The sequence below is a fragment of the Triplophysa rosa genome, linkage group LG14, assembly GCF_024868665.1.
Source record: "Triplophysa rosa linkage group LG14, Trosa_1v2, whole genome shotgun sequence".
In the NCBI taxonomy this organism is placed as follows: Eukaryota; Metazoa; Chordata; class Actinopteri; order Cypriniformes; family Nemacheilidae; genus Triplophysa; species Triplophysa rosa.
The window spans coordinates 22,619,333-22,642,879 of record NC_079903.1 but is presented as its reverse complement, the minus strand read 5'-3'; the positions used below and the strand labels follow the sequence as shown (position 1 = coordinate 22,642,879).

The following is a 23,547-nucleotide window of genomic DNA, read 5'->3' as shown; positions in this document are numbered from 1 at the left end:
TACACACAGTCTGCTCTTAAAAAAAAGACTAAGAAAAAGAAAGATTACCTATTAATCTACCGCTAACACTTTAACAAAACACAAAGCAGTGCAACATTCATAATACAGGTGATCAATACAACAAAATATAGTACAACATTCTGACCCTTTTTACTGATTTTTAAGTGTGTAACTCATCTATTACTGCCTGAGAACAACAAGAACAAAACCGGAGTGCAGTTCTCAAGACATTAGCCGCTAGCGCTACAGCGTCTATGCTAATATGAAGTCTGTGTTATGCGTGGGAGGGGTGTTTTTCTCATCCTCAGGGGTAAGTGAGAGGGAGACAGTAGAGGGTAATCTGGCTGTTGAGCACGGTAGATAATTTGCACTTGATCCCCTTGTAATTATATAGTTTAAATCTTTTTACCCTCGCTAATCCAGCGCCGCGTGGAGACGTTTTCCGGGCGGCGTTGATGGGGCTGTTGGACAACCCTCGTCAACTTACGTCTAACGCTTTCTAGAGGATTTTAGGAGTGGGAGGAGAAGGCTCGTGTTGCTATAATTATTTTGACTGTTTATTTCATGCGCGCATGTATTTTGCATATCGCTCCACAACATGATGAAGGGATGGAGGAAATCTTAAAGGAACACCACGGGAGGGGGAGATTAAATTCGGTTGGAAGATGTTACGAATCTTATGACAATAAAACTAAAACAATATCTTGGTCACAGATACCGAATACTAAAACAAACCTAAAATGCTAAACCGATTCACACTAAGGTCAATAAGACTAATCAACACAAAATCAACACAGTTTTTGGTCCAAACCTTTTCACACTGAATCTGAAACTAGTTACAGCTTTAGTTTACCCCAAAATAAAAATTCTGTCATCATTTATTCACCCTCATGTCATTCAAAACTTGCGACACTTTCTTCTGTAGAACACAACAGGAGATATTTTAAGAAATGTCTCAGTGGTTTTGTGTCCATACAATGAAAGTCAACAGGGGCCAATGAGGTTTGCCTCCCAACATACTTCAAAATATATATTTTTATGTCATGCAGAAGAAAGAACGTCATACAGATTTGGAATGACATGAGGGTAATCAAACGTTTTAAGCTCGACACAATGAAATCTGTGAGCTGGTGCATGATGTTGCAGTTGAACAAAAATCTCCTGTGATGGCCGGACGTTGATGTCTAAGCTAAAGCAGAACGTGTGGGTGTGTTATGCATGTGCGTGTGTGTTCAGTGGTATCCCTGCTGGCCAGCGGGACGGCGGACCATCTTGCAAGCCTGCCAAAGCTGACAGCCTGTGACAATCTGCCTGGCATGTGGCTATTTGACTAATTACACTGGATTACAGCATATTAATGCAAGCTGTTTACTCCTGGGTTAGTGACCTAGACTTGCTAGCTCCGCTACATGGGAAACACACAGGAAAAGAGATTTAGTATTAAAACGAAAACAGAAGTGGGTTTGTCTATGTATCTCGATTTAAAGCCTCAATCATGCAGTTTCTTACGAATCAGGCTGTTCCCATACAATAACGATGGGAATTCTCCTTTAAAGTGATAACTCACCCAAAAGTAATTTACTCTCCTCCACGTCATTTCAAACCTTTATGACTTTCTTCATGCAGAACACAAAAGCAGATATTTTGAAGAATGTTGCTAGCAGAAAACCATTGGTACACATTGACTTGCATTGGGTTTGTGTTCGTAGAACAGAAGTCAATGAGTGGTTTCCAACATTCTTCAAAATGTCTTCTTTTGTGTTTTGCAGAAGAACGAAAACCATCCAGGTTTGAAACTACACGAAGATGAGTAAACGATGACAGAATTTTCATTTTCGGAAGAACTATCCCTTTAACATTTCTCTACCTTGGTATCTTTGCCTCTTTCTATATCTCTCTCTGTCGTTCACCCTTTGGAAAAGGGAAATGGTTGTAATAGGAGTACACCAAAGACAGCAAGTTCGTGAAGTGATTTATTACACATAAGAGTTAATGTTCCCCAAAGCTGGATCATAGGCGTTTCCTCATTGATTGAGCTTTTGTGCTGAAGTCAGATCTAGATTAATGGGGGATTGTCGCACGGGGGAAGACTGGAGAAAATCTTTATTTTCCGGTCATTTCCATTAGGCTGAGAAACTCTGGGATTGTTCAAGTAGTATCTCTAGCTGGACTGTGTACAAGACCCACGCGACCTTTTTAACCCTTTCTGCACTGATTTCGTGAGAAAAATGTGTGTATTTTTTCTAAATTTGCCAAAATATTTCATAAACAAACGTACAAGGTATAAGGGATGTGAATAAAGGTTATCAATGGGTTCTTACTAGCTTCAAAGTTTCAAAGATGCAATCGCCCAACGCAAGCACACACTGCATCTGGGCCTCATATCAATCAAAACTGGAAGCCTAAACTTTAACAAAAGCAAAAGAGGAGAAATGAGGCGTACAACGAGTGTGTTTAAAACACAACGACTCTCCCGATTGTGCTAAATCAATCCCAGACTCGCAACAAAGGCGGACTGATGCTTTGCTATTTGTATCCTCTCTCTTCTGGCCCTAGAGCCGTCTTATAATAGTCTTAAAGTAGCCATTGAAGGAAAAGAGCGGCTTACACAGACCCTCCTATCAAACATTTAGGCAGCGGTTTCCAAGGGCCCATAGAGGCTGGAAGAAAAGGTAAGACGGCAGAATGGGCTTCTAGCGTTCTGCCGGCCTTATTGTACAGAAGTCACATCACATTAACTCTGAGGGCCATTTGCAGGGGCGCTTTTCACTCCGCAGAGCTTTTCAGAACAGATTAAGCTATGAAAACTTTCAGAATTACTAGAGCACCTATTAGGCATTATACTCTGTCCTTTCTTTGGCTTTAGCTTTGAATGGGATTGAATGCACTGGAGTGTTCAATAGATTCTCTGTGGAGTTATTGGGGAGGAAACATGATGACAGGAATATTTAGAAGATAAAAAATGAGTGCTAGCCAAATAATGTGCGTTTACAAAAAGCGTCTGCACGGCTTGAACATTTACATGAAAACTTGTGATCAAATATGGCATATATTTCAAAGAGCATTCTTTTAGGTTCATAACCATCTACACAAGCGAGTGTTAACCTTTATCTTTAAACTGCAAAGTTTTAACCACCAACAATGTTTTTATCCTGTAGAAGAGGAAGAGTTTTATTTTTAACTTAAAATGCTCTTTTTTTCGGTAGCAAAGCGCAGCAGGGGCAATGGGGCGGTGGTTCAAAGCGTGATGGAAGAGTATGAATGGTAATTGTATTTAACAGGATTGGTTAAGGCCCTATCGGTAGCTCTTGAGAGGCAGGTCGTGTGATCTTTAAGATCCTCGGCCTGGGAAGATGGCGAACAAAAGCGCCTGACATTCGTGAGCTTTGGAGCTCAATTGCAATGTCAATAACAGGATCACTGCGACTCCAGGCAATGCGTTTTACTTCAATGGTAGGTCCATTAAATCCTAAGATCTTGTTTTTAAACGTCAAGACTTGTAGATTTGGTCTGAATTAGATGGTCTGCTCTGTGTCAATTTATACTGTCATGTGTAGACTGAGAATATAGAATATAATGAGACCTCAAGGGGCATTAAAACAGCAGGTCTCTAACACCTGCCCAGACAAAATGCTTTGACCAGATGCCTTTCAAAACATTTCAGACACACAAGCACACAGCCGCAATGTCAGAATTTGACCGTCTTGGGCAAGCTTCAATCTTCAATGCAAGGTCAATGACAGCTTTTCATCTAACACACACACATATACTCGCACACAAACCTCCAGCATGAAGCCGCCTTAAAATGATACTTGCCAGAAAGATTGTGGGCCTGCCGGCATCTTCTTCTTTTGTACTCCCATCAAGCACCAAACAGCAAAACAATTGGATTGGGATCAAATGGACTGAGAAGTTTTTGTTCCCCGAACACAACAGGTTGTCTAAAATCAGACTGGGCAAAAGCCTTAGCCCTCTAAGAGGCAAGGAGGCATTGGAATTTCATATGAACAAAGCTCCACGCTAGTCATTGTTTGGCCTTTTAAAACACAACATGCAATGCACTGTTCAAACCAATTGCTGCTTGGTTCATATTATCACATCCAATATTTGGCACAATATCTTCTACCAATCATAAACACAGCTCAAACCGCTATGTCTGAAAATGGTCTTGATAGTCATTTTGAGCCGAAATATTTCTGCAACATAATCCCTTCGGGTTTATTGGACCCACTGTGCACAACTAGAGGAATGAACCGGCCCACCTTGGTCATGTCCTGTGTGTAATGGAAACGTGTGACCTCATCTATACAAACGCCAAAATAAAGCCTCCCCTAGCACCAACATCAATCAACTTAATTACGCCAAACACCATAATAACAATAATTATAATAATATCTCATTAAGAAAGAGAGAGTGAATGACGGGGGAGAATTAATAGCAGGCAGGTGTACAACACGCTGCAATTATGGAGCTTGAAATTAGTTCATCGCCCAAAGGCAAGCCAAGAAGAAAGAGACTCGTAGTTAGGGGTGCAAAATGGGGGGTGCTAAGAAAAAACGGGAGTAAAGTTTCTAGGGTAAAAAAAGGGAATTGCAAATAAGCAAATGAAAATGTCTTAAATGTGCAAATTAGGGCGAATAAAAAAATTTTTCGACGGGAAAGGGGAAGAAAAGCAGCTTTTCCTGGCAGAGTTGTGGGCGCAGATGAAAGGGGGCGGCCCATCGTGATCAAGGGAACCGCGGAGCTCTGCGGCAGCCATCAAGCCTGCACCTCTGCCGGCGGCTGGCAGCTTCCCCTTCTCCTGTCAATCATTCATTACGCCAAGCCGGAGTCGCAGAGGAAGCGTCTCCTTGCCTTGACCTATCATATTACAGCTTCTGTAAACGACTAATCCTCCTTCGTCAGATGGTGTCAACACCCCCGCCTGTTTTTGCACGCGCTCAGCCCCGCCAAATTGACACAATAATAAAATCATTTGAATTTCAACAAAGTGCAGCGCGAAAGTCAGAGCATGTATAACCCAAGAATATCTGGGCACATATGCACACATTATATACGCATGTATGTATGTACAGTTTAAATAAGTACACATTAAAAATATACAGTATATATATATACACTGCTTATAATTATTATATGTTTATATTATTTATAAATGTATAATCTATCCGTCTGTCTATTCTGTATAGATTAATAAATATGTATATAACAATAATAATAATAATAATAATAATAGCAACATAATTATTATTATTATTGGAATAAATTATTATTTAGCAAATCTACATTTTATCAGTGTAACTGTGTTACTGTAGATGTTTTACAGTTAACAAGCCTTGTAACCATTTTACATCGGAACTATTTGTTTATATGTATATTTATTCAACTGAATTTTGACATGATTGTCCCACTGCTGTGTAAAAATGGCGACTATACGAGAAGACTGGGCTGCTGAATGTTTTATTATGGGGTCATCAGAATGGCTCTTTTAGCCTGAGGGCTGTTCCAGCGTGCAGAGAGCCCTGAAGGCAGGAAGCGGTGTGTCGGCCCTTCCCACTGCCCTCTCCAGGAGTTTTAACAGGAGCCGCACACCTACTGAATTCTGATTATGGAAGCCGGCTAGAGCTCAACTGCTACACTAATGAGGCCGGCTGAGAACTTGGAAACCCTTAAAAACAATCATACAAAGCGTTTAAAACACAGCAAACCACACAAAAAAGCAATGGTGAGATGTTAACATAGATCTACACGAAGTTGTTCTCTGAATTACAAAAAGGTGCTTCTAAAATCTGTCTGCTGTAAATGATCAAAATATTATAGATCATAAGGAAGCTTTGTTTTCTTTGAAAGAGGAGAAAAATAGAGATTGGTTACTTGCTTCATTATTGCCTGCTCTTACATCTGACCATAACATGAGGCGCCTAATTCCTTTTGCCCCCAAATCAGCCCTACAAAATCAGACTTTCGCATAAAGTAGAGCTAAGGATATCAATCATTTTAACCTTCACCGAGGGTCTGTGTCAGCAACACAAAACAGCTCATGTGGTGTTAATGAGCGTGTAATATAAAACACCGGCCACTAGCTCCATATGTCACTGCATTATGGAAAACATTATGGAGTCTTGCTTCTGTTATCAGTCAGCTTTATTTTATAACTGCAGTCAGACAGTATATATGGACTGTGTTTATATAAACGATGAAAACGTATTAGTCAACCCTAATAATGATCAAAAACATGAAACATTTTCTAATGTTCAAAACTGGGAACTTGGGTGGGTAATATATTTGACTTCATTTATTCACATTATTATTATGACTATAATGCTGCGTTATTATTCATTACTGTTATATTATTTTGATTGATTTCATTGAAAAAGGTGATTCACCACAATGTCTATGTAAAGATGAAAATGCTGCGTCAGTGCACACCATTTGTATCTGACCGAAATCTAAACAGAATAATATAACTGCGCAAAACACCTATGCTCAAAGCAGACCAAAGAGAAACAAGCGAGTACATATTGATTTATTTATTTATATACGCATATCATATAAGCAGATCCCTGCTCCCAGCCCAAATCTTAATAAAAGAACATCAAAATCAGCCTCCGCCGACAGACCCCTCTCAATTTCACATTGTCAATTAAGTGTCATTGTGAAGGGATTCTCTGTATAAGTCAGCAGGCGGAAACGAGGCAGTCCGTGTTATTAATGGTAATGATATATGTCAATATGGCCACGTCGCCTCCCACGTGTCAGCTTGTCGTCTTACACAAAAGAACTGGCAACTTATGAACTGCCAGCTCCAGTACGGCGAGTCCATAAAACAACTGGCCCGGTCACCAGGGAGCCCACCCCCCCACAGCACCGCCCCCTCCCTCGAACAGAAACCGCCCCTCACACACAGGGCCAACAGATGACACAGATGGGGAGAGGGCAAACAGAAAAGGGGGCTCCCTTTGTAGCAAGCGGGAACCTTTTCTCAAAGCCATTCATGCAACAAATTGGCCAAAGCTGGACCGCAGGTTCTTGCGTTTCAATGGTATAACCTCTTTAGTCACAATCAGTGCGGACACATTTATGGCTTGCTTTGTTTGCTTTAGAGGTAACAAAATATTTAACTAAGAGATGTGTTGGATTAAATAATAATGTGGGGATTCTTGGTGCCAAAAATGGCTACATGCATTTATGAAAGATTAAAAACACACTTTAAATGGCATGACTTAAAAAGTTTGGTTGTGATTTATGTCTTGAATTTGACTGGTCTTATCATTTTAAGCATTACAATGCAACTTCCACTGGACCTTAAAATCAGTATCCATGACTGCATCTTTTCATCATGTTTCGCAAGAAAGCACCTGTCTCACTTCGCACCTCCTTGCACTCTGCAGTTTGCTCACTTTCTCTCTCACTTTCTCACTGGTTTATTTTCACGCCCCATCTTCTCTCTCTCTCTCTCTCCCCCTCTTGCAATCTGCATAGAGAGACATTTGTCATCATTAGCCCAGCTCTGACAGTTGGCACCCAGCACCTCAGATCTCAAGGACTGGCAATTATGAAGCCTTCATCCCTTATTTGGGTTACATGGCCTAATTTCATCATGGGCTTCAACCACCAGCATTTCATTACCCGAGCCCCCGACCAGGGAGAAAAGAAGTCTTTTTCTCTCTTTTTCGTTCCCTTTGTTTTCACTCTCAAGGAACCGTCTGTGGTTCTCAGAATGGGGCAGTATAATTAATTTGAAAAGCATCAAGGCATTGTTCTCACTGGGGCTGTTGTGAGGATGTTCTGGTTGAGTATCATCGGGTCAGTGAGCGAATGATTACGGATTCAACCTCTAAACATTAAGATTAATCACAGAGAGCTGAAGAGGTTGGCGTCTTGTGACGGTTGCTTGTTAAAGGTGTTTCTGCAAGCCTGGGCTTTGTGCTTGACTATTTGAAAGCAAATAAAGGAAAACAACTAGATGAAAAAAATGAAATTAAAATGTGACGCGACCATTTGCCCGGGTCGCAAAATTTTAGCTTGCAAGTGAACTGAATATCTTTCGATGCATAAAACTTGTGATTAAAGGGCATTTAAATCAAAAGGACATTTTTTCAATAACCTAATGATATCAGTGTTAAATCTATGCAAATAAATGCATGTCATTCATCAGAGAAGCTGACGAGCATCACATTTCGCTGGGGGGTAATGGCAAACCTTAAAAAAACGGATTCATTTTCTAATATTCTCTCTGTTTTCAGGTTAGACTCGCTCTTTCGAGAATCCAAGGTTCCAGATTCATCTTATTCACAAAGCTACAATAAAATATCCAGATTTGCCGGTCTTGTCCCCTTCGCAAATTCCCCAAGGACGGGACTTCTAATACAGCGTGGAAAATAAAACAAATGGAAGGAGAGAATTCAAAGCGCGAGGGGTAGGGGGCTGACAGCCGATAGGCACGAGGAAATTAACTGGGAGCCCTGCAGTGTGGCCATATTGCCTGGAATAACTGAATTCGCTTTGGAGGAAAACTCAATGACAATTTTGATATCCATTTGCAGGAAGCTGAAAGGGATATGTCATAATAAGTGTCCGTCTTCTATAATGCAATCTCCAGGCTCCATGCTAATATTGCTCGTCTTAAATGGCAGGCCCTTTAATATGATTTATATTTGACTTCTCCACTCCATTAAGTGCACTGGATAATCTGTGCTTTGACCTGGCGACGCCTTTTGGCTCGGATCCATTTCTGAAGTTCTTTTTTTCAGCTCAGAGAGCTGTCGCGAAATGATGATGGGATCAGAGGAAAGAAGCGTCCGCGAATGATGATGAAATACTGAGCTGACCTCCTTTTGTCACTGAATAATAGGATTATTAATATCAGTGTGGAGAAGTGCCTATTAAGTTGAATTAACACACTGCTTTGACTGTAAAGCCCTTGATATATTTAAATCTGTGAACAAAACGCTCTTGTTAATATTAATATTGGCATGCGTTGTTGTTGTTATAGTTATGAATGTGGTATTATAAGTGTATGCAAGCATTTCAATCTTTTTTTATATGTAATAGAATCCTTTTCAGCTTCCTGCAAAATATCAACATTTTCATTGAAATTTCAGCATGTTATCTGCCCTGTCCTTGATCACTTAATAGTTAATACTTAGCTTTATAAAATGTGAATGTGCATTATGCATCTGTCCATGACCTCGTGATGTGCTGTAAAAAAATAATTCATTGCACAACGTCTATGCAAAAAGGTCAACTTTACATATATTTATAAATAACACGAGAAATCATTTACAACAGAACAATTTAGCATTTTAGATGCATCACGTTGTCATTAAACTGCTAATAATCTTACACCAAGATCTTAATTATGCATAACAGATTCATAAATCTAAACCTCAGTTTAAACCTTAAACTAAAACGTCCATTTGTCACAAAGGGTTAAAACATATGTTCCCTGATAGTTCAACATTGTATCATGTTTGACATGGGCCTAGAACAGCACGCCCGACCATTCTGACAGGAGAATCGCTCTTCAGAGCGAGACGGGAGAGAGAGAGAGAGAGAAAAATGAAGAGATGATTGGTGAGGAAACTCCAGAACAAAGAGGCCTTCAACAAGCTAAACGTTTCCTGGGTCATACGCTTGTCCAAAAAGGGGCGGAAGCCACAGTCATTGTATTGATTTACACAATCCAACATCCCATTCGCTAGGTCAGAAATAGCGGCCGCACTGTTGTCACGTCCTCGTATATCACAGCAAAGCCTGTGGATGGTGCGTTGTAGTCACGAAGACACACATGTTGTAAAGATTGTGTGTGTGCGCATGCGTGGGAACAGGGGGTCAAGAGGGATTTGAAGTGCCCTTAGGTTACACACAATAAGCCCACTTTAGCCACAAACGTATACAGTATGTACTTTAGTATTTGAACATTTCAGGACACAACGTAAAAATGAGAAGAGTTTTATTTTTAAAGTGCAAAACACCCCGAGCAGTAAAACAGTCATGGGATGGCCTTCATTTACACCGTGTATTAAAATTCAAAATACATTTTGTATTATAAAACGCTAAGAAATGACTTTTCTGATACATCAAATTTGTTTTAGTCATCAAGTATTCCGGTTGCTTAATTGGTAAAACATGGTTCTGGCAACAACACCATCATGGATTTGATTCCCACAGAAAACAGAAATTAAATTAAAGGCACAGCAAGTTATGTGTATGCAAAAGTAATTGCATCTATATTGAAAATATTTCTAATAAAAACAAAAAATGTGGCACGGGCACCAGGTTAACTTTGCAATCTGTATGACTTTGTGACTACACTATCCTGGATGAAATCATGCTTGCGGCTGTATTACTGTGCTGTGATTTACTGTAACCTTGGCAAACAATAGACAGCAAACCGATTCAGATATACAAAAAAAGTGCAGAATACATCACAGCATGAACCATTGAAGTGAGGGAGATCTGATATGGTAGAGGTAATGTGTGTGTGCATAAAAGAGAGAGAGGGAGAAAGAGATGGTTAGGGAGGAAAGCAAGGTTACTCTGCAAGCACAAAGGTGTCTGTAAAAACACTGTGTCAAAATATCGTATATAGGCGTATATACATTCTTAAATATTTTTAAACTCGGCCACAGTCCTGAAATGAATGAAACACATTGCAATTCTTTTGATTTCTACATCGGACAGAATGAACATTACTGCTGTGCATAACAATGATTACTTGCAGATGCTTTTTTTTTTTGTTTTAATATTGCATCATATCTTCGCTGTCAAAGGCCCTACCAGCTTTTTCTCCCTGACAGAGGCGAAAGAAAATTCTGATAAGTGTGATCTCTGCCTGCAAACAACAGAACACTATTAATTATGGTTGGCAAGATCATCCAGGCAAAAGGAGCCAAGCAGACCACAGTGAGGGTTAGAAGCAGCCAACCATGAAGCCAAACCTCAGCACAGATACATTGACCAATAAGAATCAGTATCATGTGCTGAAACACAGATGCATTTAGATACACTCTTAAGTAGGCTATACCACTGTCACCTCTAAAACATCTTAAATATATGATTTTTTCAACATATAGGCCTACAACAAATGTGCTTCTTAATTTCTAAAGAAAAAAGAATTTGGTTGTAAACCTGAGCTTGTAGAATTTAAAGAATCCAATTCGATAAAGCTCTAATATCATATCACCACAAATGATGGCATCCCTTGCGATTTTAGCATATCATAACCAGAATCACACACATCAGAACCTGTTTTTAATATCGTGAAAATTGTTTTGAAATTAATTTTCTGAGTTTGGTAAATCAATTTGTTTGACAATTAAAAATGCTTAACAAATATAATATTTACAAAGCATGTTCGATAACGCTCCAAATAAGCAAGGGTCTTTATTGTGGCTATTTATGAATTTTCAATTCCACATTAAGCTAATTTTAAAGGAACTGTGGACGACTGTGACTATTAATTTAAAATAATCATTAACAAAAATGATCATTTAAAAATATTTCCATCGAGCAGACTATAGTTTTTATCAAAAACATTACAAACCTTTTACATAACACAAGTTCTGAGTGCTTTAATCGTTTGGTAAAATAAACGTTTTTTAGTGTTTAATATGTTAAATGACTTTGATCACGAAACGCTTCAGAATTTCAAACAAACTTTACTGCGCAGTAATGAACATAAAGAATAATTAAATAGAAATTCAAAACATTTAATGACAACACTAATCTTCAGTTAAGTAAAAACCCTTCACTGTGCTATAAAAGAAAAAAAACACGTATTAATGTTTACAGTATTTCGAGAAAACTATTAAAACGTTCGTTAATTAGACGTGTAATGTGTAAAACATAATTATATTAGAATTAGTTGAAAATTTTGATTCCGTTCGAAATGCAAGAGCCCATAACGACACGCAATATCGTTCAAATGTTGGCAATATATATGCTAAAAAACAGTCTCAAATTATTTTAAACAAAAGAAAACCTAATTGATTAACGAAAAAACATTATGCATGCCTCAAAAATAGCATGTTTTCATTGCAAAAAAGTATTTAAAACGATAATAAAAAAGGTAACTCACAGAGTATTAAATGACATACACTACAATAATTCTGTTGACAATTGTTGTATGAGATGGCATTCCTGCGAAATATTATTTCTGTTATTAGCTAAATAAAAAAGCGGCCTGTATTTAACGAAAACAAGCGGATTCCGAAAAGAGCGCATCGCAAATAAACCAGTATCTTCTCTCCTTCCAGAGTGGAGGTGTGTTTCCATCAGACGAGTCTTCTCTTAGATTTAGATGTGTATAAAAACTGAGGATTAATTTGTCGTCAATAAACTGAAGCCAGTGACGAGTCGACGCGTGATTGGACGAGCTCGTCTCAAACCCTCCCTTTATAATTTCACGGGAGTCAGTTCGGAGGTCTTAAACACACCTCGCCGGCAGCCGCCACAGCCAGGACACACGAGCACCCTGCACTTTCCAACCCCTATTTCAAACCGAGAAAATTCCAAGTGAATTACAAGCGGGTTATTTAACTACTGAACGCTGTGCCGGTTTGCGTCTGCGCTCCGCGTTTATGGACTTTTAATTGCAGCGCGCAACACTAGGGCTTCAACTTTTTTTCTCTGTGCGCAACTGAAAACAGAAGCTGATGTTTTAGCTGTCAGATTTGCGCATGTGCTCCGCGCACAAATAAAAGGTTTGCTTCTTTTTTTCTAGCAACCCCCTTTTTTCTTTAAATAGTAAACCTTCTTCTCTAAAATTGGCTCCTGTACAAACAGCCGCGTTGGATCCCTCGGGTTACTGCGAGACTCCGGTGTACAACCCGGATCTCTGTCCAAATATGATCGCCGCCCAGGCCAAGCTGGTGTACCATCTGAATAAATACTACAACGAGAAATGCCAGTCTCGGAAGGCGGCCATCTCCAAGACCATCAGGGAGGTGTGCAAGGTGGTCTCGGATGTCCTGAAAGAGGTGGAGGTCCAGGAGCCCCGCTTCATCAGCTCCTTAAACGAAATGGATAACCGTTTCGAGGGGCTCGAGGTCATCTCCCCCACCGAATTTGAGGTGGTCCTGTATCTGAACCAGATGGGAGTCTTCAACTTTGTGGACGACGGTTCTCTGCCGGGCTGCGCCGTGCTGAAGCTCAGCGACGGCCGGAAGAGAAGCATGTCTCTCTGGGTCGAGTTCATCACGGCTTCGGGATACCTGTCAGCGCGTAAAATCCGCTCCAGGTTCCAGACGCTGGTGGCGCAGGCGGTGGATAAGTGCAGCTATAGGGACGTCGTTAAGATGATCGCGGACACGAGCGAGGTTAAATTGCGCATCAGAGACAGATATGTGGTTCAGATCACCCCCGCTTTCAAATGCACCGGCATATGGCCGCGCAGCGCGGCGCACTGGCCCCTGCCGCACATCCCGTGGCCTGGTCCGAACAGGGTGGCAGAAGTCAAGGCTGAGGGTTTCAATCTGTTATCCAAGGAGTGTTACTCGTTAAACGGGAAGCAGAGCTCGGCGGAGAGCGACGCCTGGGTGTTGCAGTTCGGCGAAGCGGAGAACCGACTGCTGCTGGGTGGGTGCAGGAAGAAATGCCTTTCCTTGCTCAAGACGTTGCGGGACCGTCACCTTGAACTGCCGGGACAACCTCTCAACAACTACCACATGAAATCTCTAGTATCTTACGAGTGTGAAAAACACCCGCGAGAGTCGGACTGGGACGAAAACTGCCTCGGGGATCGACTGAACGGGATTTTATTGCAGCTCATATCTTGCTTGCAGTGCAGGCGATGCCCCCATTATTTTCTACCAACTCTAGACCTCTTCCAAGGGAAGCCTCATTCGGGTCTCGAAAACGCGGCCAAACAGACTTGGCGACTGGCGAGAGAAATTCTAACCAACCCTAAAAGCCTGGAGAAACTCTGAGGTAAAAATCATAACGACATATTTGTGAGGTGAAATCAGAGAATACGAGATCAGACTGTTCGGAAGTTGTGAGGCCTATTCAGAAACTGTTCCACAAAATGGTCACTGTTATCGAAACCAGTCCACGTTTGTGTTGCAAAATGTGCGGTCATTATTACTATATGTGGATCATGAAAAAAATATTTCCAATAGTCTGGATGATGTGAATTAGACAGCTCCTTATTTTGTTAACGAGGGAGCGAACTGTATCAACGATCTAAATGAATGGTTACCTGACAGTATTATTCTTTTTTTTTATCCTTTTACGAGCCCTGCCCAACAACACATTTTACCTTTCAAAACGAAGCTACGAGAAGAGCCTTTGACAGAATATAACCTGTACATTTTATACTGTAAATAGACACATTTGTAGATTGTGAATCCGGTGATCTGCAGTTGTGAATGTTGTTCTGTGACACGTAAATAGAAGTATCATTTCACCTGTTTTAACATTCGCCTGGGTTATTTCCGATAGAAAACAGAGAAAGAAGAAAACATTAAGACCTGCATAAACGATAGTTTATCAAGTTTCACATTTCTAAGGTTTACATTTTGATGGTATCCTAAACATTCCATACGCGTACTTGAATTCTTATTTAAAGTATTTTCGACCGTTTTTGTTTGTACCTTGCTTACATGAAAAAAGGCTGAAATTTAGAATATATATATGGGAAAAATATACCTGAAAATAATGCACTTGAACTACACTGGAATATAACGATTTGTGATTTGATTTTTTTATATCTGTCTGAGTTTATTTAAAGAGTTAATAAAAACAAATTAATATTTGTGTCCAAATAATGATTTACGATTCATAAATATATTGTAAGAACGAGAAGCAAATTTCGGGGATTTAAAAATGATATAAAAAACAGATATACATTTCAAAATGTAGGCTTGCATGCATTAAAAACACCAAGAAAACAGTATACGAAAAAAAGAAGTATTCGTATTACGTTACTGGAGAAGAACAGACATAAAGTGAAATCTGGATGGGATAATCCCCATAAATACAATTTGCACAGATGTGTCAAAAATAAAACTCTCTCACGACAATTCTACAATGCACCCTTTAATTTATATAATGTTAATTTTCCCCTTATTTCCAATGTTATTCCAAGTTTTTATTGATTGTTTTATGTATGCCCAGCATAAATATTATTTTTATAGTGATATGCAGGTCGTGTAAATACCAATTATATTAAATAAGAAATTGACATGTGCGTCACGGAGTATGTAAGAACCTCGGTTTAATAATAATAATAATATTTCTTACAGTATTAAATAATTAACGCATGGTCATTCTGTAAAGCTGCTTTGGGATTTACATGTCATTTACAAATGTACACAATAGCAAATGGACGATGGATAAAAAAAATGTAACCTTACTTTGGCATCAATGCGTCTGAAGGCCGGGTCATCTTCATCCACTTCGAAGTAAATTTCCGTGGTAGTGATCGAAAGAGTCCCACGAGCTACGATGACCGGGGCAATAATCTGGGCCGGGGTGCTCAAAACCACAGGGCCTACAACACAAGGAACATATTATTTCTTAATATGCTTATTATTTTTTCACACAGGGGATTAATCCTGAATGCCCATATGATTAAATAATGCTGGATTTATTGGATTTTTATAAGGTTACATATAGGCTACAAATATGAATCAACGTTTCTAACAGTTTAAATGTACATTAAAGTATGAAGTATTATCGAGCATTAAATAATATTAGAAGGCAAAAAATAAGTGCCATTTCAACACGGGATTTTTTGAGGAGAAATAAAAAGACGCTACAGTCGTCCAACAAGTTCAAACACTCATTTTAGTGTAGATAAGCGAAGTAATTCAATAAGGCCTATAAGAATAAAAAGTATTTTCCCTTATTATTCTGCATCAAAATACGGGCGATACGCACATGTGAAAGAGAGCGTTCATGCTTCCTCATCAAATTAAACGTTGGGGCATTAAACTTGATCAAACCTCTTAAAATAATGTTTCTTTTAAAACACTATAACAACATTTACAGAATTCTTGACATTTGGTCACGTACTGTAACTGGGACGTAATCCCAAACGCGCGCGCGCTCTCTCTCGGTCTCTCATTTTCTCTCAGTAGGCCTGTGCTTGTATTTTCTCGCTCTCTATTTGACCAGTCTTTTATTAGCTCACAGTTATAGTAGCAAGCAGCCCACGGGTCTGCCCTGGATGTGAGGAGAGGCTCTTGAAATTGGGATATTTATCGATCCCCTGAACTCCAAAGAGCCACTTTAACGTCTCATCAATCTTAATCTGCTCTCCTCGGCCAATTATGCCCGATACTGTTGCAAGATTACAAGTGGATTTGGGTTTCAATTCCCAGAGCACTCTTCACTGCTCTCTCAAACAGCCCAAAGCCGCTCTGCCTCTCACGTCATACAGCTGTATTATACAAATAAAAAAATAAAGATATAAACTGAATGGAACACATAAAACAACTAAAAACACTTTACGAAATGAATTTCGAAATCTGTGTGACAGAAACAGATGAATTTAAATCAAGATCGTTTTAGTGAAATACAGCCATTCTTTCATATTTAGATTTACTGTAAAATACGAATAGGCTAATTTAAATGTAAATAGGTCTAATTAAAGTAAAAATGAACAAATATCTTATATTTAACTTGACACCCATTAAATACACCAAATTAAAATTGTATGGGGTTAGCCGCATTGCTTATCGATAATGTTTTCTTATATACGACATTACAACAATATTATACAAAAATACAAAATATTACATCACTTGCGAAAAAAAAGTAAAACGCTTTAATGATAATCAACTCCCTTTTCCCCTTTTCATGAAAACGAACACGTTTAACAGCAAAAGAGTCAATTGTTTACTGGCCTAGAGGGACACTTGTGAATCAAAAGACAATACAGCATTAATCCAGTGGGCTCAACGCTAGACAGGATCAGTCCTAAAGCCTCCAGGGACTATTTCAAAAACTGGGATGCAGCAAAAATACTTTCATATTGCAGAATCGGACATATCAAGTTTCACATAATACATGAAATCTCATCTGCAGCTGGAACGGTATTGTTTCATGGCTGTTGTAAATACACGAGCGGTCTATTCATACTTAAATATTAATTATAATAGAGTGTACCATACTACAAATACTGTAAAATACCAAATAACAACGAAATACGAATTATTATTGTTGTTAATAAATAATGTTGCCAATGCCAATTAGCCTATAATAATAAGCCCATGATTATGATTCGCAGAATGATTTGTAGTGCTTATGTTCTTGTGATGCAGTGTTGATTTCAGAACACTAGCACGAGGATTAGCCGATTATCTCGTTGGAGTGAAACAGGTGCAGTTGCACTCAGCACATCAGACCAGCATGCAGTGACGTCAGCTGCTAAACAGGCTCGCGCTGTCCACTGTGATGTCACTGGAGTGTGACGAGACAAAGGCATGATGGGAAAGCAGATCATTCTTCTCTTTGCAGCTACAGTGGTCTAATGTGGATGTCGAAGACAATTTTGAGCAAAGAAAAATACTGGATAAATATTACTAGCACTGGGATAAATACAGTAACTGAATATTAAACACTACGCCCAGTGCTTAAAGTTAAAATATACAGACTTGTAAATGTCAGAAAATTTAAAGGTTTTATAAAATATGTCAAGTTAATAGTGTTATGTGGCTTACTTTGCGTATGGTAGTACCTCACACGACGTCTCTTTTTAACTTCACACATTGAAAATGATGTTATTTTTTAAGAAAAGTATAATATAGTAATACTTGTTTATAAATATTAAGTACAGAAACAGGGAAGAAGAGGGAATGATTGCATGACTGTAGACTAACACCGTTATGTGTCCGTGTAACAATGATGAGACGTCCTGCTCTTTGATTGGTCCGTGTAAAGGCTGTTGTTGATTGGTTTGTTGTTTACACTGCTCTCAATCCTACTAGCAAACTAAACTGCCACACAGGGACCTCCTCAGATAACACAGCGCCCCTAATGGCGAGGTTATGCAATTGAGAAAAAGATCAAAACTACTGATAATGTTGGGAAAAAAAATAAAAGGTCATATAAATCATTCGTAATAAAACAGCATTAAAAACAGAACCTTTTTTATACATGATGTCTGGGAAATTACAGGGAACAGGGAAATTTAATGAGATAGAATTACTGCTTTACACCACTGCAGTCATTGGATGTAAAATAAAAAAGTATCACAGCAGCTCCAAAAACAACAATAAAAAGTGCTGCAAATAGAACTTAGTACATTTAATGCTTCCCGATCCTTGAGATTGATGTACATTTGACATTTAAGGAATTTAAAAGCTGTGCCAAGATTTATGATTAATTGCATTCCAGCAAAATTACTTTAACATAGAAGGAAGGGAAAAGCGGAGCGACTTGCTACTCTGCATTCCTTTAAGGCAAACTGGCAAATATCGGTGGGAAGATTTTGAATGTAAAGAAGGACCTTGATTTAGATCGAATGAATAAATGACACAACTTCAAGAGGTGCATTAATAAGTTGGTTACTGTTGATTTCATTGAAATCTTTTAAGCAAATCCTCTGCTCACGGAGGGTCATTACATACATACCTTTACAAAATGGTGGATGGTACGGATAATAAACACGTGATGGCATTGGGTTTTTTACAGACTCATAAATTTTATGTTTACCATTTATCTCACCACACATTTTTAGCATTTGTTGACCAATGAAGGTCTATAGACCGAGTAAGGGGCATTGATTATAAGTGTCGTTATTAATAACATGTCTGCTGTACTTTCACAATACATATATCATGTGTAGCATCTGCCGATGTAGAATTGATGAAAATGTGCCATGTAAGCATAGCACTGCTGACATAAAGAGAAGAAGATTTGTTTTCGTGCATGCAAGGTTAAAAACTGTGAATTAAAATTATGTGATTAAAACATTTTAGACACAGACATGTGGTTTTTAATAATACATTAAATGAAAGAAAAAACCACCAGACTGTCTTAAATAATTATGAGCAAGAGTAATATGACAAATGACTTTAAAAGCTAAACATTTATCAAATGAATCAGTCTGTTACTCTAAACAATGAGTTTATATTGATTTTGATTGCGGCTTAATGGCTGGTTGGATTCAGAATTGATTGAAAGAATTCAAATCTAATGAGATTTGGACGGGTTAATCTCTCATAGGTAGACAAACTTGCCTCTTGCAATAAACCGGGGACGAAAATTTGCTGTGGGGGGGAAATAAAAAGACATACTTCAAAAATCTAAATTACAACTTTTAAATAACCTTTGAAAAAAGGATAAATAAACATTCGACAGAACATCAGAGAAACATTATCCAGAGCAACACATAACCCTGCATGCTGCCAGAAAAACATAAACAGTTGTGACACAGAGTAACCACACTAAAAACACTGCTCTGCATCCAGATTGACAAGTCTGATATATTTGTATATCTGTTCTATATCAAAGTCTGTCATTCTGCCAACACACTTAATTTAAATAAATAAATACTACCAAATATGGATGAATGCAGTCAGCGCTCACAACAGGACCTCTTTGAAACAAGCTCCAGAATGAAACCTTTCAGGTATGCTTAAATATAATTTTGCAGTTTTGTGATGATAACAAATTGTGCTTCAATTATATTACGTGCTTAACATAGATCCAAGCACCTAATATCTTTATATATTGTCGTCTTTATATGGTGGTGTAAAAACGTTCAAAAAAGGATGTGATTTATTTTGGGCTCTGTTATAGGTCTACTGGCTGTTCTCTCACCTGCCAGGTTGTCCACTTCTTTCTCCTGCAACAGACTGGCAGCATCATCATCCCCCTCCAGCATCAGCTCTGTCTCGGTGATCTGGCTGACCACCGCTTGCCCACGGAAGCCTTTTCGTCCTCTCAGAGCTCCATCTTCCTCTGGGCCTGAAGAAAGAGACAAGGGTGATTGGACGATATACGGCAACAAACTTTCTACTCAAGCATCTTAACAACCATAATACATCATAACACCTACACAAAACACAAAGCACTCGAACATAAAGAGAATCTAACTGAAGTCACTTAAATCAATGTTTGAGAGATCTCAATGCCATTTATGAAATACCGAACGTGTTCTGTAGCTCAGTTGGAGAAGCATTGCATTAGCGGTTTAATGCCCAGGGAACGCACATTGTCATAAAATGTATACCGTGAAGGGACAGTTCAGCGAAAAATTAAAATTTTGTCCCTCGAGTTGTTCCAAGTCTGTATAAATGTCTTTGCTCTGGCATTCTTCCAAATATCTTTCTCTGTGTTCATCAGAACCAAGAAATGTGTACAGATTTGGAACAACTTGAGGGGGAGTAAATGAAAATAGAATTATTTATTTGGATAAAAGTGTCTGCCAAAGGAATAAATGTAAACTTTAAGCTGCTGCTAGAAAACAAACCTGGGGCCGGATTCACAAAACATTCTTAAGAAGAAAATTCCCCTTAACTGCCATATTTTTTCTTAAATTCGAACTGAAGAAAAAAGTTAGGAATGTTTTGTATTCCCGAAAAAAACGTCTTAAGGTAGTTCTTAAATATTTTTCTCAAGATACTTTACAAAGCATATGTCCTTTTATCCTAATTAATAAAATGATGATCTTATGAAAATATTTGAGAACTTCTTAGAAGAAACATTCTTAGGAACTTCATATAATTTATCTTAAAGGGGTCATATGACACGGCTAAAACAATATTATGGTTTGTTTTAGATGTAACTCAATGTGTAAACACGATTTAAGGTTGATAAACGCTGTATTTTCCACACACCGTGCATGTTTGTATCTCCTCTTTGCTCCGCCTCTCTGAAACGCGCAGATTTTTAACAAAGCTCATGGCTCTGAAAAGCGAGGTGTGCTATGATTGGCCAGTTCACCAGTGCGTAGTGATTGGTGGAATACTGCAAGCGTGTGAGGGAAATGTAACGCCTCTGACCATATTTGGAACACCAGGTTCCTCTTCAATTGTACTGACAGGTACGTCCACCTTACTTGCGTATACATTTGGGCGGTCTCAGTCAAATCAGACCACCAACTGACGTAGATTTGTGGGGGTGTGGCTACACGAGGCGTTTCAGGCAGGTCTGGGTGAGCATTCGCTTTTGCATCTTTTGTTCCAACACTTTCATTTGTGCAATTACATGCATGGGCAACTTATAGCACACCAAAGACACAGAAAAACACGTATTCGCGCCATATGACCCCTTTAAGAACAATCTTATATTTTGTCTTAAGCACAGTTTCGTGAATCCAGCCCCTGTTCACTCCCTCTATGATAATACAATAACAACCTATACATTTAATCAGGTATGGCCTTACTATTCAGAATAAAACACGATGTAGCTAAAAACATGTCAATGGGCATTAATGTGGAGTTAGTCCTCACTGCTGTAACAGCTGCCTTTCTTCTGTTCAGGCTTTGCACTAGATGTTGTAACATGGTTACAGGGATTTGTTCCTATTCAGACAAAAGAGTATCAGTGAGGTCATGCACTGATGTTGGGCAATACATCCAGTCTTGCGGTCTATGTTCCAATATTTTTTCTAATATGGATAATTTGGGTTTAGGTTGAGCGTTGTTCCAAACCAGACACTGAATGGACCTCACATTGGGCCTGTCATGCAGAAATACCCAAATTTACTTTAAGAATTGTGATCTTATACACCTGCTAGTACAGCAAAAATGGGTGGTGCAGTATAACCAAACCCATTAATTAAAAGCATGCGTCCGCATATTTTGGCCATGTAGTGTGTACAAATACTACAGACCTCGCTATGGGAACAAAATAAATGTGGCATGGGTATATGCAATGATGTCACGTTGGATAATGTTCTTCATTTGAAAATCATGACGGCAAACACATGCATTTCTCCTGCAGTCAAACCGTTACCTTTGCTCTTATTTGTTTATCAGATGACAAAACTTGTTTTATTTTCCTCATAATAAAGAATGAGCAGATGCATTGACATCGGAAAGTCCATTAACCGTAATCTAATCTGCTCTCAATGTCCAGATGAGAAACAGATCGAACCAACATCCAGCAAACCAACATCCAGCAATGTCATCCGAGTCAAACAACAAAAATGATGCAAACGGGTGTAGCAAACAACACAAAAAAACGTTCATTCATCAGCTTTAAGAGAAAAACTGCTATACCTCATCTTACATGGACGTCTACGTGGATTTGTTCTTTTTTAAAGTCACAAATGCTCGAGACGCTCGAATAGAAAGATTCTATGACCAAGAAAACAAGAAAAGCTTATCAGAAATACAAAGTGGCCGACTCTCCTGACACATTTTCCTTCAATGGTGTGCTTTAAACGCTCCCAAAAGTCCTGAAGGGTTAATGTACCTTAGGGTCACATTCAAATGCTGTCAACACCAAGGAAAAAGAAAGAAAGAAAAATAAAATAACAGGCTTCCTGCTCTGCCTCATATCTCAAGAGGTTCCATCGGAGCCAAAGAAGGAGTGGGAGCGTTTTTTCGGAAACGGGAAGCGTGTAACGTTTAGAGGCACAAAGCCAGCCAGTGGTCATGGATCAAAGCAGACTGAGGGAAACTTAAGACCGTAATTCTGTAAACCGTCATTACGCCTGCATTAAGGCAGGGAGAGCTGATGGGGCTGAGCCTCGGTCTTGACTGGCAAGATGGAGCTTAAGACCCCAGTGCAACGCAGACAAAATAAACCAGGCGGATTTTGACAAGAAAATGATCCTGAGCAAATGGAGAGAGCTGAAACAAAACGACTTTGGCTAGAGGATGTTTTACACAAGCAAGCCGCAAAGAGGAAAGAAAACAGACACATGCTGTATGTGTGCCAGGACACAGATAGTGTGCAGCAGTTTCTTTCTTGTTTTTATATTAAAATATTAGTCTACGATACGAATGAGGCATAATGGGAAAAGCAATGATACAAAATATTCAATCCAAGTGCTTTTATCTTCAACTGTGCATTTGCACCACAAAGCTTCTCACACGCTGGACTCCCACGAGCCATTTTTAACCAACAGTACGGCTATTCAAGTCTACCATGGCTTACCCGATCTCCCATCAGAGGGGCTTAATGTTACCCAGGGCACAGATTTTGGGTTGAGAAAGACCAGGTGATGGCTGGACCGCCGGTCTCTGGTGTACTGTGGGACTTGAGTGATGCTTTTACCCAAACGCTTGGATTTGATCCATGCAGCTGGGGGAATTGCCACTGACTGACTGACGTATGTGTATAAATACAGTGACAAACAAATCCAAATGTGTTGAATCAGATGTCGATTTAAACCAATATACAGAAAAAGAAACTGCACTTCAGTAGCAGAAAAACTTGATAAATGCAAGAACTGGGAGCTTGGCATATAAATGCATCAAGAGAGAGATTCTGGTTTGCAATTCAATTCTGTCAATGCATCACCGTGCACCTTCTTCAACATACTGATTTCTTCATTTCATTTTTTGCTCTCTTTCTTTCAAGAAGTCGTATCGAATAAAGCACGTTTACGTGAGGAGTGCTTGTGGCAAGGGGAATTTTACA

At 39.1% G+C, this 23,547-nt stretch overlaps 2 protein-coding genes across 5 annotated transcripts in view; one reads left to right on the top strand and one right to left on the bottom strand.

Annotated features, from left to right (window-relative positions):
* nbeab (neurobeachin b) overlaps positions 1-23,547 on the bottom strand; it is a 237,383-nt gene that overhangs the window by 52,827 nt on the left and 161,009 nt on the right. For all 4 annotated transcript variants that reach the window (XM_057350789.1, XM_057350791.1, XM_057350790.1 and 1 more), the window contains exons 38-39: positions 19,774-19,920; positions 15,360-15,496 (exon numbers count right to left, since the gene is read on the bottom strand). In XM_057350789.1, the coding sequence (XP_057206772.1) occupies positions 15,360-15,496; positions 19,774-19,920 (284 nt within the window). The remainder of the gene's footprint in view (positions 1-15,359; positions 15,497-19,773; positions 19,921-23,547) is intronic.
* mab21l1 (mab-21-like 1) lies at positions 9,228-19,866 on the top strand. Its single transcript, XM_057350802.1, has 2 exons — positions 9,228-13,932; positions 19,753-19,866. The coding sequence occupies exon 1, from the start codon at positions 12,852-12,854 to the stop codon at positions 13,929-13,931; it is 1,080 nt and encodes a 359-aa protein (XP_057206785.1). The 5' UTR covers positions 9,228-12,851; the 3' UTR covers position 13,932; positions 19,753-19,866.